This window comes from Amaranthus tricolor, chromosome 5, assembly GCF_026212465.1.
Source record: "Amaranthus tricolor cultivar Red isolate AtriRed21 chromosome 5, ASM2621246v1, whole genome shotgun sequence".
NCBI lineage: Eukaryota > Viridiplantae > Streptophyta > Magnoliopsida > Caryophyllales > Amaranthaceae > Amaranthus > Amaranthus tricolor.
The window spans coordinates 18,971,405-18,985,015 of NC_080051.1; the positions used below are offsets into that span (position 1 = coordinate 18,971,405).

Sequence of the window (13,611 nt, forward strand, 5' to 3'; positions counted from 1 at the left end):
TGGAGCAGCTTGTATTTTAACATTCAAACAATTATTTAATACCAGATGAACTAACTATATAAACTTGTTATTGTTTGATTAATCTTCCGACGTGGGATTGTTTTCTGGAACACATCAAAATAAATGAAACCAAAAATTAGCTCATGAATAGAGCACCGATGTGGGACTAAGTTATTGAAGAGGAACACAACTTGAACTCTGAACCAACTAAGAACCTCCAACCTTGGGCTTGTGTTTGGTATGGAACAAGGCCTTCCATCAAGAATTCTCTAGAAGATTATTTTTAGTTATGTTGTTTTAATTCTAAATTTATTAGGGTGAGTGGAAAGCTTGTATTTTTCATTTGGTGTTGACGATGTGGGGAGGGGATGGAAATGGAGTTTGTATGTGTTGGGTCTCTGGCCTGTGATTACGGCACCTAAAAATATGTGTACTAGAAAATAAAATGAAGAGCACAGAAAAGTAGGTATATTAACATTGTGGTGTGACTCTGAGGACCTTAAACTTGTTTGGAAGTAGTCTCGAGAAGGCTTAAGCAGTTAAGCTTCTTGTAAACCTTTGTAAGAAAAACCAGCAAAAAAGTGAATGGTCCCCTCTTTCTTGGAGTTACTAGTGGTATTGCTGATGTTATGACCACACGTTTCCTTTTTGATTAATTGTATGGATATGAACTGATTGTTGGAGATTCCCTTTCAGGTGAGAAAATCTACAGGAAGTTCTACACTAAGGAAAAGGAACAGTTAAATGGTGTGCTTGCAATATGTGTTGGCAAACCAGATTCTCAGCCTTACATTGTCTTATATGACATTGTTTCAGTAAGTTTCTTTTACGTCTTGATTCTTTTTTCCCTTATGTGACATTGTCTTATGGTAACCGTCAATGAAAAACATTCAACTTAATACAAAGACCAATTACCTTCTTCAATAGTTCCTACTCCTGGAAGCACGTGCTCTAAATTTTCAGAGCCCAACATCTCTAAGAATGATGAATAATGGCGAACATCCTGGGAATAATCACATGTTATGGTATAGATTTATAAATTTGGCTCCACAATTGAAGATGTCTCACGTACGTCAATACCTGTGATGTGAATGCTCTATGAATTCCTGAATGTAGAGAATGTAGAGCCTAACAGGAGGGCTCTTCGTGAGCTTCTCTTCACCACTCCCGGTGCTCTTCAGTACCTCAGTCCCACATCGGTGCTCTATTCGTGAGCTAATTTTTGGTTTCACTTATTTTGATGTGTTCCAGAACACAGTCCCATATCGGAAGATTAATCAAACAATAACAAGTTTATATAGTTAGTTTATCTGCTATTAAATAACTGTTTGAAGGTTAAAAAACGAGCTGCTCCAAAAACAAAAAAATACAGTGACTTCAAGTTCAGTACTAATAAAATTAAAAAAGAAAAAAAAATTTTTTTTTTTTTAAGTCGCTGTTAGTAACAGCGACTCAAGGGGTTGACTGGTCAACTCCTTAAGTCGCTGTTACTAACAGCGACTTAGGGCCTTTTATTTATTTTTTTTTTTCTCCTCATTCGCTGTTACTAACAGCGACTTACCCGAGGCTAGGCTTGGATGTACGGAAGCTTATTTTGGGACATAAGTTTTCCCGAATCTTATATTCGGAATTAAATTGTTTATTTATCTTATTTTTTTCAATCTTTCTTAAAAAGTTCGGTTCATTTAAGGCCCAATCCGTTAAAAGCCTCTTTAATAAAGGATTGGGTCCAAGCTGGCTCCAATGGCCTTAGGCCCGTTGCACACCTCAAGTCATAAAGCGAATTTTTGAAATTCTTGAGTGAAAAAAAAAAAAATTAATTAAATAAACGAACCATTAAACTTTTTCCAAAAGTAAGTGTCCAAACCCCAAAGCTGTGCTTTGGAGCTGTTCGCAGTTACTAACTGCGAACAGCATATAAGACAAACTAACTGTTCGCAGCTAGTAACTGCGAACAGTTCAAAAAAGACAAAACAGCTGTTCGCAGTTACTAACTGCGAACAAATTTTTTTTTTTTTTTTTTCTGTTCGCAGTTAGTAACTGCGAACAGCTATTTTGTCTTTTTGCTGTTCGCAGTCTAACTGCGAACAGCTATTTTGTGTTTTTTGAACTGTTCGCAGTTACCAACTGCGAACAGCTAGTTTGTCTTATATGCTGTTCGCAGTTAGTAACTGCAAACAGCTCCAAAGCACAGCTTTGGGGTTTGGACGCTTACTTTTGGAAAAAGTTTAAAGGTTCGTTTATTTAATTAATTTTTTTTTTCACTCAAGCGCCATCAAATTAATTTATGTAATCTGCTAAAAAAATTGAACTTATTTACTATTGCGGGTCTCCTGAGTTTAAGAGAACTATAAAACGGCTTCTCTCTTGAGAGACCGTCTTTTCTAAAGACGATTTTCAAAAAGCCCAACCCATAATGTTAATTTAAAAAAAAAAAATTAAGCGCACGTGTAATTGTATTATGAAAAGTCGCATAATATATTTGGAGTTATAACAATATTTATTTGGGGTTATAACATAATATATTTGGTGTTATACCAACATATATTTGAGGATTATAACATAATTTATTTGGGATTATAACATAATATAATTGAAGCTATAACAATATATATATTTGAGTTTATAACATAATATATATGAGGTTATAACAATATATATTTGTGGTTATAACATAATATATAGTTCGGTATATAATGGTCTGTGTTTGAGGGTATAGTATTTTTATAACACCAAATATATTATGTTATAACCACAAATGTATGTTGTTATAACTCCATATATATTATATTATTACTTCAAATATACATTGTTAGAACTCTAAATATATTATGTTATAACCCCAAATATATTATGTTATAACCACAAATATGTGTTGTTATAACACCATATATATTATGTTATAACCTCAAATATATATATATATATATTGTTATAACTTCAAATATATTATATTATAATCCCAAATAAATTATGTTATAAATCTCAAATATATGATGGTATAACAGCAAATATATTATGTTATAACCCCAAATAAATGTTGTTATAACCCCAAATATATTATGTAACTTTTCACATTATACTTACACACGCGCGTCAGTTTTTTTTTAATTAACATAATGGGCTAGGCTTTTGAGAACCGTCTTTTAAAAAAGACGGTTTCAAATAAGAATTGTTGACCATAAAAAAACAATTAATTGTAGGTTGGCATAAAATGCTTGTCAACGTATGTATATTATACTTCATATTACAATCTATTATCTTGTCACAAAAATTTGGACGACAAAGGTTTCATTATGAAACTGTTAATTTAGGTCGGCTCAATTCGCACATATAATAGTATTATAAGTTTTTCTTTGTTTTTTTCATTTTCTGGATATTTATCAATTATTTAGACCTTAAAGGTATCAATTTTGATCTTAAATGTAACAATTTCAACATAAAGTAAAACTTAAACAAATCAATTAAAATAAAATTTTTTAATTTGGATCTATAGGTGATCAATTTTGACGTTAAAGTAATCAATTTCTACCTAAATATGGTTCTGTTTTCACAATTTTAGAATGAAGTTTAATAAAATGGTATTATTCTATTATTCTATGGATGAATTTCAAACAACAAATAAATGGTCAATAAAACTATCACTATGTAATAGTATTAAAACATTGCACAATACAAGTAATCTTATTCAATGCACATATGATGATTTTAATGGAACATAAGAGTACTTGTACTCTTTAATCATTGATTAATAATAGTGATATTGCTCTTTCCGCAACAGTTTATGTTCATAACGGACTTGGAAATAAAGTTATAATGTAATGTTTTCTTACTCTAGATGTGAAGGTGGAGAAAGTTTCAATTTTAAATTATGTTGGCCAATTGATTCAATAAATGCTTTTGGAAATGACCAAGAGTTCAAGACTTCTCTGTTATAAAAATTTTCAATTTTAATCTAAGAAAGATCAATTCAGATCTTAAAGTGATTAATTATAATCAATTATAACTTATAAAAAAAAATTCAATTTTAAACTTAAATGTAACAATTATGACCTCAAATAGTACTGAGCGCATGTTAAAAAAATTTATAATTGAGCTGATTGAACTATCCGTTTCATATTGAAACAGTCTCATTCAAGACCAACTCTTATCTTATTTATTTCGGGGAAATTTTGTGATTATTATTGTAGGCACCCCAATAGACTTGTGAAGACATGATGTCTGATGCGACTTGGGTTTATATATAATGTGATGTAGTCATGTGGAGTATAATATGAAAGCGAACTTTTACATATCCGGATATCCCCATTAATGTATGAACTTTGATCCTTGAAGAGCAAAGATATTAATGAAAACGATCCCTCCTAGAAAGCTAAAAATCGTGTTCACAAAGCATATGGAAGAAATATGTGAATTAAATAAACAGTGATAATGCTTTTGTGAATGATTTTGAAAACAATAATATGAAAATTACAATTAAATATGTAACAAAATCAAATATAACAATGTAAGACCCTTAAATCTGAAATTTTTGAGTCTACTAATGAACCAACTTATTTGACTTTCTTATGTGAAATAAAAAGTATTATATAAAGGTTGAAATTGACTTTTAAAAGCCATTTTTGACAAATTTTATATATACATATAGGGTCAAGTTTCAATGCGAGCGAAACTTATATGAGAACCGTAAGAACTAATCTATCCGATAAAAATATATTACTTTTTCACAGAAAATGTATTACTTTTGGATAAAAAATGTTACTTTTGTTTTTAAAAAAATATGATACTTTTTTAACAAAAAAGTGTTACTTTCAGAAAAAAAAAATATAAATACAAAGTAATACGTTTTTTTCGAAAAGTAATACACATCGTTTTAGTAAAAAGGTAACACTTTTTTGTCAGGCAAATTGGTTCTCATGGTTATCATACAATGATAGTTTTCACTTGAATTTCTTCATATATATATATATATATATATATATATATATATATATATAATATTTTAATTTAAAGATATGTTTTTACATTTATTTCTCGTAATATATATGTTGAAAGCTAAACTATTTATGCGATAACAATTAACATCTGACAAAGACTGATAGATTTATCTAAAATAGGTTAGATTAAAATTGAAAGCCATGAGTTCTTGTTTGACCCGAAAAGTTAGGCTAAGAAACCGCAAATATATTCAATTCATTTTTAGCTATTTACATCATATTAACTACATCACATGATAGTCCAATTAATTAAATTAATTAATTAACGATACATTTCTCTTAACTTACTAATTTATTCCCTCGTTCATGAAGAATACATACAATATTGGTATTGCACTCAATCTAATTAAGTTCACTAGCCACCGGCCATCATGTGCAAACAAAACACTCATTACTTGTTAATTAAATTTCTCTAAGCTTACTAAATATTTTCATGATGGTAACTTATTCTACATTTTTATTTTTTGTTTTTTCAAGGCTTAATTTTGACCATATGTACATAATTAAAGATATAAATAGTTGATATTACGAAACTAACAAGTCATCCAGATCAATATGATAAAATTATAATTGTTGACAAAGTTTTTCTATGTGTTAGTAACTAATATTTAAGGTCGAACTTAATTTGTGAAAAAAAGTCAATATGATGCCAGTAATAATATACTACTCCATCTTGGAATGATCATTATGGGTTGGGGTTGGGTCGGTTCCAATTAGACTTGAATCCAAAACCATTTTAAAGGTTTAATGAGTAACAATATGAGTCTATTAATTGTATATAAATATTAAATTAACTTTTAAAAAATATAAAATATGTTTAAAAGGAGTATAGAGTTGTATTGTATAATAGGTCAAGTTAAAAGCAAATTTAACAGGTTTAACGGGTTTAAAGAGTTTAGGTTTTAAATGGGTCAAGCCAAATTCTTTCAATAGAAATAGGTTTTATCAGTACGAACACGTATTTTAGCTTGTACGTTACCATCTTTCCTTCTTGTAACCTTCATATTGACAACTTGCCAAGTATCATTCCAATGCCTAAGTAGAGGGTCTTTGAGGGTGTGCGAGGTGATCGATCGCATATGGCCTCCTTTTTCTCCCGTATATAAAAAAGTTAATCAAAAAGAGAAATATATTAATTTTATTAATAAAATAAATATATTTACTATAAATAAGGCGCAAAATAAAAATTTTACACAGGATCCCCAAATATTTGAAGACGACTCTACCTAAGACACCCAAATCGATTAATGATGCTACCAAAAGCCTCTTCAACTTCTTTGTTTCTCAAATGATGGACATTGGTGGATGCTTTTTATATGAAAATCATTAACAATGGCGGATCATTCCAAGAAAATTAAAGGTTGTGATGATGTCTTAGGATGGTTGTCACCGCAAAATATGTTGTATAATAATACTCTAACAATCACTTAAAAATATCATTATACGTACTAACGAAAACAGTTGGAAATCAGGTTATATAGGCCTATACTGACTAATTTTAGACTATTTTAAGCAGTCAAAATAAATATAGTAAGTATTTCATTTCAATAGAAAAACAATCGGAATATTTAAATAATAACCAAATAATCCCTCCTATTTATTGATTTAGGGACATTTCCTTATTGGGTCAATTCATTAATTATATCTCATTTTTATTTTTGTCATTTTTTTTACCCTTTTAACCTTACTACAACAACACAACAACACATAAATACTAATGCCTTTATGGATTAAATGAGTTTTCCACCCACTTTTAAGTGGTCTTCCATCCATCCTAGTTTCTGGTACAAAAGAAAAATGTCCCTAAACCACCGAATAGAAGAGAGTTGGAATATTTAAAATAATAAGCAAATAGAAAATGCAGTTAGGATTTTTAGGTTAATTTTGGAATATCATGCAGATGATATATAATTAATCTTAATGTAATGCAAATGATATATACAACTAAAATAAACATAGCTAAGTTTATATGAAGAATTATAAACCATATTACTTCTATTTCTTAATTTTCCTTAAAACGTTTCCATTTACAGAATTTTGACCTAAATATTTCAACTTACATTTATTTAATTTAATAATTAATCTTGGCATTTAAAAGCACAAAAATCTTCTCTCTTCTCTAAATAATAACTTGCCTCCCTCTTCCTCTTACTCCTTGCCCATCTTCTCCCACGTCTCTAGCGTCACCTGCTCCAAGGTACTAACCCCTTTTCTAAACTACCTTAATACACTCATCTTTATGCATGTCCACACAAAGGTACAATTTTTTTCTACACCCACCAATTTTTTGCTCTTAAGTCAACTTAATCATATCATCATAATTATTTTCTAATATTTATTAATTTCAATTATATAAGTAATTATAATATATACAATTATAATTATTGAATGATTTGTATATATTATATGTAGGAAGATGAAATAGGGAAAAGGGTAAAGAGAAAGATTGATGGTGCAAATATTAATAAATCAATGGTGGCAAGTAGTTGCTATGATAATCATCTACAAATAGCATCAACAGGAAGAAGACATTTGATGGGTGTGGGTCCCACACCTCCTCCTGGTACGACGTTGAACACCATCACTCCTTGTGCCGCCTGCAAGCTTCTCCGGCGACGATGCGCCGAGGAATGCCCTTTCTCTCCCTATTTCTCCCCTCATGAACCTCAAAAGTTCGCCGCGGTTCATAAAGTGTTTGGCGCTAGTAATGTCTCCAAATTGCTCATGGTATGTCTCATCTGTAGCTACCATCTCTATTTACTACAAATTATTTTATAAATTTTGCTCTTAGTATACAACATATTAACATTAATTTAAGTCAACGATCAATACGAATTCAGTATCTTAAAGGATAACACTAATTATATTAAAGTAAATCGTAATTATAAAACTTTAATAGAATTTGATTTGTAAAATAAATGAACAACCCACAAAATTTTAGTACTCTAAATTGACCAACAAAATATACAATAATAATCTCAAGACAGATAGGAAGCAAAAACCCTAACTACTAAATTAAAACAATAAACGGAAAAATGTTAAAACTAATTTGTTTTACAAAAAGGTTCATAGATTGTATCCGCTTATACAAATGATTGATAACTTCTAAAGAACAATTTTTCTAATCTAGATAAAGACAAACATATTAGGATAGCAATTGCAAAGAATTTTTCATTGTATAATTTTAAAGGATTATCACTAAAGAATTAAATAGAAGTATAATACATGTATTTATTGAAAGATCCATTAATATTAATGATAATTGGAGATTTATTCGATTGTTGATTTCTATAAAAACTTTAAATTTAAGGCAATTTGTTAAATTTAAAGTTATTTAGTAACAAAACTAATGATTAAATTTCTATAGAAAGTCAAACATTTTAGATTAAATAGTTGTGATAGTTGGTTATTCTAAAAGTTAATAGCTATAAAATTAATTTGGTTAATTTTGAGCGTGTTCAACATGTTCAACCTTATAAAATTTAAAAAGATTAGAATATTATAAAATTACTTACTACTTCTATATGTTAAATAAATATTCAGAAATACACATTATTGTTAGAAAAATATCATAATTTTTAAAATTAAATAATACCTTCAATAAATTTGTTAATTTTGCTCCATAAACAATAAGGGTGATTTAATAATAATGTCAATGATTTTGCATTGAGATTTATTATGGGTTGATCTAAAGGACAATACAATGCCCATATTTATTGTAGGAAGTACCAGAGAACCAAAGGGCAGATGCAGCCAACAGTCTAGTATACGAAGCCAACATAAGGCTAAGAGATCCAGTTTATGGTTGCATGGGTGCAATCTCAGCTTTACAGCAACAAATCCAAGCATTACAAGCTGAACTCAACCTTTTAAGGGCAGAAATTATTAAGTTTAAATATAGACAAGCAGCTAATCATCTCATTTCTGCTACTAATAATAGTAATAATCCAACCATTAATCATCATCATCCTACTAATAATAGTAATAATCCAACAATTAATCATCATCATCATCCTAATAATAATTCCTTAGTAAACTCCCTTGCTGCCACTGTTATAGCTGCTAGTTTACCACCACAAGTACAATCTCCACCACATCAGTTACCTGTGCCGCCACCGCCACCAGCTACACCGCCGCCACCAGCGCCTTCTGTTTCGGCGGTTTCGACACCGCCGCTATCAGGTGCAGCTTCTTTTTATACGCCGCCTCCGCCGCCATCGCCGCCTACTCTTTCTAATACGCCCACTAATGCTGGGTTTACCTGTATTTCTAATGATCATAGTGTTCCATTTTTGGATTGATTTTTTCCTTCCAATAAATAAAGTTTAGATACATTTAATTTTATTATTTTCTTTTTCTATTCAGTTTATATTATGTTTTAAATTTTAATTGACATTGTATTTGTTTGGATTAAATCTCATATAACGTAAATGAACAGTACGTATTGTTACTAGCCAGAACACTTGAATTGAGCATTGTTTTCTAGAATTATCAATTCTTTGATTTTCCGTCCATTCCTAGTTCTCTTTTGTTTTTCACTTTTTTTTAAAATATTTTAGTTGTTGAATTTTGTAAAATATAATATAAAATGAGATGGATTATTTATTAAGATTTAATGTGAATATATTTTTTTCATATAGGTTAATTTTTAACTTATTTCAAAATTTAGGGTGGGTTTTATAAATTGCACTGAGATTTGAATAGTGTGAATGTGTTTCATGTTTAATTCTAGAATTAAGAAACGTTTTTACGAAAAAGTTTATATCAATTAAAAATTGAAATATAAGAATTATAAAAAAACGATGTATATGTCAATGTAATAAAATAAAAACGGGTCTTAGATGCGACCATCTCAATATGAGACAGATAGCAAAACCAATCCAAGAATAGTTTTCTTCAATATGTGCTCAGTAATTGATCTATTTAAGGTCATATTGATACCTTTAAGGTCAAATTTGATCATTTTCAAAAAAACAAAATCATTTTAATTAAGGTCTAAATTGATCATTTTTTGATCAAAATTGAAAATTTTCTAACAAAGCAGCCATGAACTCTTGATTATTTCCAAGAGCATTCATCGAATCATTTGGCAAAACATAACTCGAGATTAACACTACTTCTTCCGCCTTAACATCAAGGGTAAGCGAATACTATACCTACAACTTTATTTTCATGTTCATTATGAACATAAACTGTTAGGAAAAAAGCAATATGACTTTAGTGTAACTTACGCATGCATGAGTATTGAGCAGTAATCTTTGAATATTTTTGCAATATGCATGGATGCACCTAATACTATAAGATTTTTGTTAACAATATCTAGCTATATTTTATCTTCTGAGCTAACAAATGTTGACAAAACTTTCTGATATACCATGTTCTTCAACATTTCTTGTATTCAAGTCCTTTTTTATCTGCATGTTTTGCTTTTTTGGTACGTATACAATAAGAAAGCCAATTTTGGTAAACGGGGTTGTCTGCAAAGGCAAACCCTCAAATTTTTTTAAGGCCTAATAATAAATTAAATAGATCCACTATAGTAATTTTCTTATACAAACTTTACAAAATAAAATATCAATTTTTATAGAATAATGAATAAGGGTCCTAACGTAAATTCGCAATTCTAGTAGCGTGAAATTTTTCTTAAAGATCAAAAATTAAATAGACTTTATATCACTTTTTAATTAATTTGATTATTTAATTTAGTATTTTTTATTCTTTTGCAATAATAAATATAAATAATATAGAAGTCATATATATACAAACAAGACAACATTTCGAAAATCATAGGTTAGTCTAAGATTAAGGATATTCATTTTCAATGTTGTGACCGAGATTATTTAATGTTTACTATACCTATATAAAGTATGTTTACTATACCTATATAAAGTTTATTTAATTCTATTTCTCCCGCTTCTTATAGAAATTGTGTAACCTATCCCGATCCAAATAATTATACAATCGTTCACTAATTAACCTGAGTAATTTTAGTATAATTACTTCATAATTACGTTAATGCTGCAATAGCCAATATAGTAATCCAATGAAATTCTTAAGAAAGCTTTTGTTTTTAAGGTCATGACACTATTTGTGATTTTTTTCTCTTCTAATTAAAGGTTTATTTTCAACCTATTTTTAATTTTAATAAAGGTCTCATTTTAAAAGTTATTTGATTATCTTTTTTTATTTTTTTTATCTAACTATACTTTCTCTCCTTTTATTTATTTATGTACCATTTATTTTTATTTTCTTAATAGCTATATTTTCATGAACAAGTTAAATTAATTTTTTTTGGATGATGATCGGTTGTCCAATTAGGTCATTCCATGACCTATTTATATGACTTTTTGGATGATGACCTTTTTTAGGTCATACTCCCTTTGTTTTTTTCAATGCCCCTGTGAGGAGGGTAGAAAGCATTATAGTAGAGGGTAAGAGGGATCGAGGAAGATTCAGAAGAATTTGGGATGAGCAAATAAGAGTTGACTTGCATGAGTTAAACCTCTCTGCGAACCTAACTAGGAATAGGAGCAGTTAGAGACGTCATATCCATGTCATAGATTACTGATGTCCTCTTAGTTTACCTCTTAGTGTCCTTAACCTCTTGCTTTTATCGTTTCCTTTCTATTAGTTATTTGTTTTCTTTACAGTGGTTCTACTTTTTTTTTATAGGCCTTTAAGCTATCTTTCACGTTTATTCACGTTTAATCACGTCTCTTTATCTTCCTCGAGTGGGAAACTCCTTTAGCCGCGCTTTCCTTTATGGGTATGAGTTGTCGCCGTCTTTCCCTCCCCAGACCCATTGGCCTTAGGTTTTGCTATGAGCGGTATATACTGGGTAGGATGATGATGAGGATAATGATGATGATGACTCCCTCTGTTTTCATTTGTTCTTCCCATTTGGTTTTTGCGCAGATCTCAATATCACTACCAAAAAACACGAGATGGCTACGGGTATATTCTGTAACCATCACCCATATGGTGAAGGGGATGGAGACGGAATGGACCTGTAGCCATATTTCGCGTCAGATTTTGATTTCGTGGCCATATCCTGACCTTCCTTTTACATTCTAATATTATTATTTATTATTAATATTTTAATATTATTAATTAATTTATTATTAGTATCTTTATATTAATTAATAAGAATTTAGAGTTTATTATTTAGATTTTAGGTTTTATTTTAATTAAAATAACAATAAATATATAAAAATACATAAAACTAAAATAACAAATAATATATATACGACAAAAAAATGTATAAACAATAAACTAATTATATTAATATAAAAAATAGTAACAAATATAATACAAAAGGTTTAAAATACTAAATTTACATATAAATTATTTTTAAATCAAATTTACAACAACCTAAATCATCTATTACTACTACAACTTCCACCACCCCGCCGCATACAAGCCCTGCCTGAGCCACCTGAAGCACGTGTGTTATGAGATCCATGGGAACCACCAAATGAACCGGGACTTTCACCATGAAATTTAAAAACTGAAATTAACAAAAAAAAAGTCATTATTTAACATATAATTAAAAAAAACTAACAGCTAATTACCAACAAACAAACACAAAAAAATTCAAAAACTAACAAAATAAATCTAAAAATAAACATTTGGATAGAAATCAAAAAAAAAATCTAAAATTTAAAAAAATCAAAAAAAGAGAAAAACTATCAATAATTAACAAAAAAAATCTACCAACAACAACATACAACAATGTGAACTAAAAGAAAAATCAACATATATACAAAAAAAATTAACAAAAACTATCATATAAATAGAAAAATTAACAAAAATCTACATATAAACAGAAAAATTAACAAATCTAACATCACAAAACTTACCATCACATACAACAACATACAAATCAAAAATTATCAAAAATAAAAATAACTAAAAAAATCGAAAGAAACATAAAACACAAACTAAAATTTACCAAGAATAACATACAAATCGAAAAAAAAAAACTATATATATAAACTATCATCAATAACAACAACATATGAACTAGAAAAAAAAAAACTAAAAAATGTTGGAAAATGAACCGAAAATGGATGATGCTAGTTGAATAAATATTGAAGGTTGAAGGTTGATGGTTGAAGATTAAAGTTTGAAGAAAGTTGAAAGTTAAAGATTAATAAGCGTAAGAGATTGAAGATTATTGAAGGTGTAAGTGAAAAAATGAAAGTGAAAGTGAAAGTGAAAAATTTATAAACCCAAGTTCCTTCCTTCCGCGAATTTGAATTCCCACAGAATATTAATCACTACAAATAACTGATAAAATAACGATGGCAATAAGGCGATGAGAAGCTACTCATCGCCAGGGGCGACAGACAGGCGACGATATTGCCATCGCCTAATGAATTCTTGGAGTTAGAGACAGGAGGGCGATGGACCTGAATCGTCGCCAGGTGATGCAACCAGATGGCAACGGTGCTGGCGATGGAATCCGCTCCTTGCCTGTATGTGTAACATTCAAATTTTTTTAAAATCAAAATGGCGATGGATCTGGGGTCGTAGCCAGCTCGTAGCCCACTGAAAAGAATCTACTGATCAGTCATTTCATCAGCATGGGCGACGACCCTTTTGTCGTAGTTGG

At 29.5% G+C, this 13,611-nt stretch overlaps 1 protein-coding gene across 2 annotated transcripts; it reads left to right on the top strand.

Moving 5' to 3' along the window:
- Positions 1-7,132: 7,132 nt before the first annotated feature.
- On the top strand, positions 7,133-9,465 carry LOC130812946 (LOB domain-containing protein 15-like). Of its 2 annotated transcripts, none has more exons than XM_057678602.1 (3): positions 7,133-7,194; positions 7,410-7,724; positions 8,720-9,465. In XM_057678602.1, the coding sequence occupies exons 2-3, from the start codon at positions 7,470-7,472 to the stop codon at positions 9,296-9,298; spliced, it is 834 nt and encodes a 277-aa protein (XP_057534585.1). In that variant the 5' UTR covers positions 7,133-7,194; positions 7,410-7,469; the 3' UTR covers positions 9,299-9,465. The 2 variants fall into 2 exon arrangements, with proteins under 2 accessions (XP_057534585.1, XP_057534584.1); XM_057678601.1 differs by having other exon boundaries at positions 7,138-7,254.
- The last annotated feature ends 4,146 nt before the right edge of the window (positions 9,466-13,611 follow it).

What these genes read in the sequence shown, in the direction of transcription:
- LOC130812946 (XM_057678601.1), top strand. An exon ending in ATGTCTCCAAATTGCTCATG is followed by an intron (nt 7,725 to 8,719) that starts GTATGTCTCATC and finishes TATTTATTGTAG; the next exon opens with GAAGTACCAGAGAACCAAAG.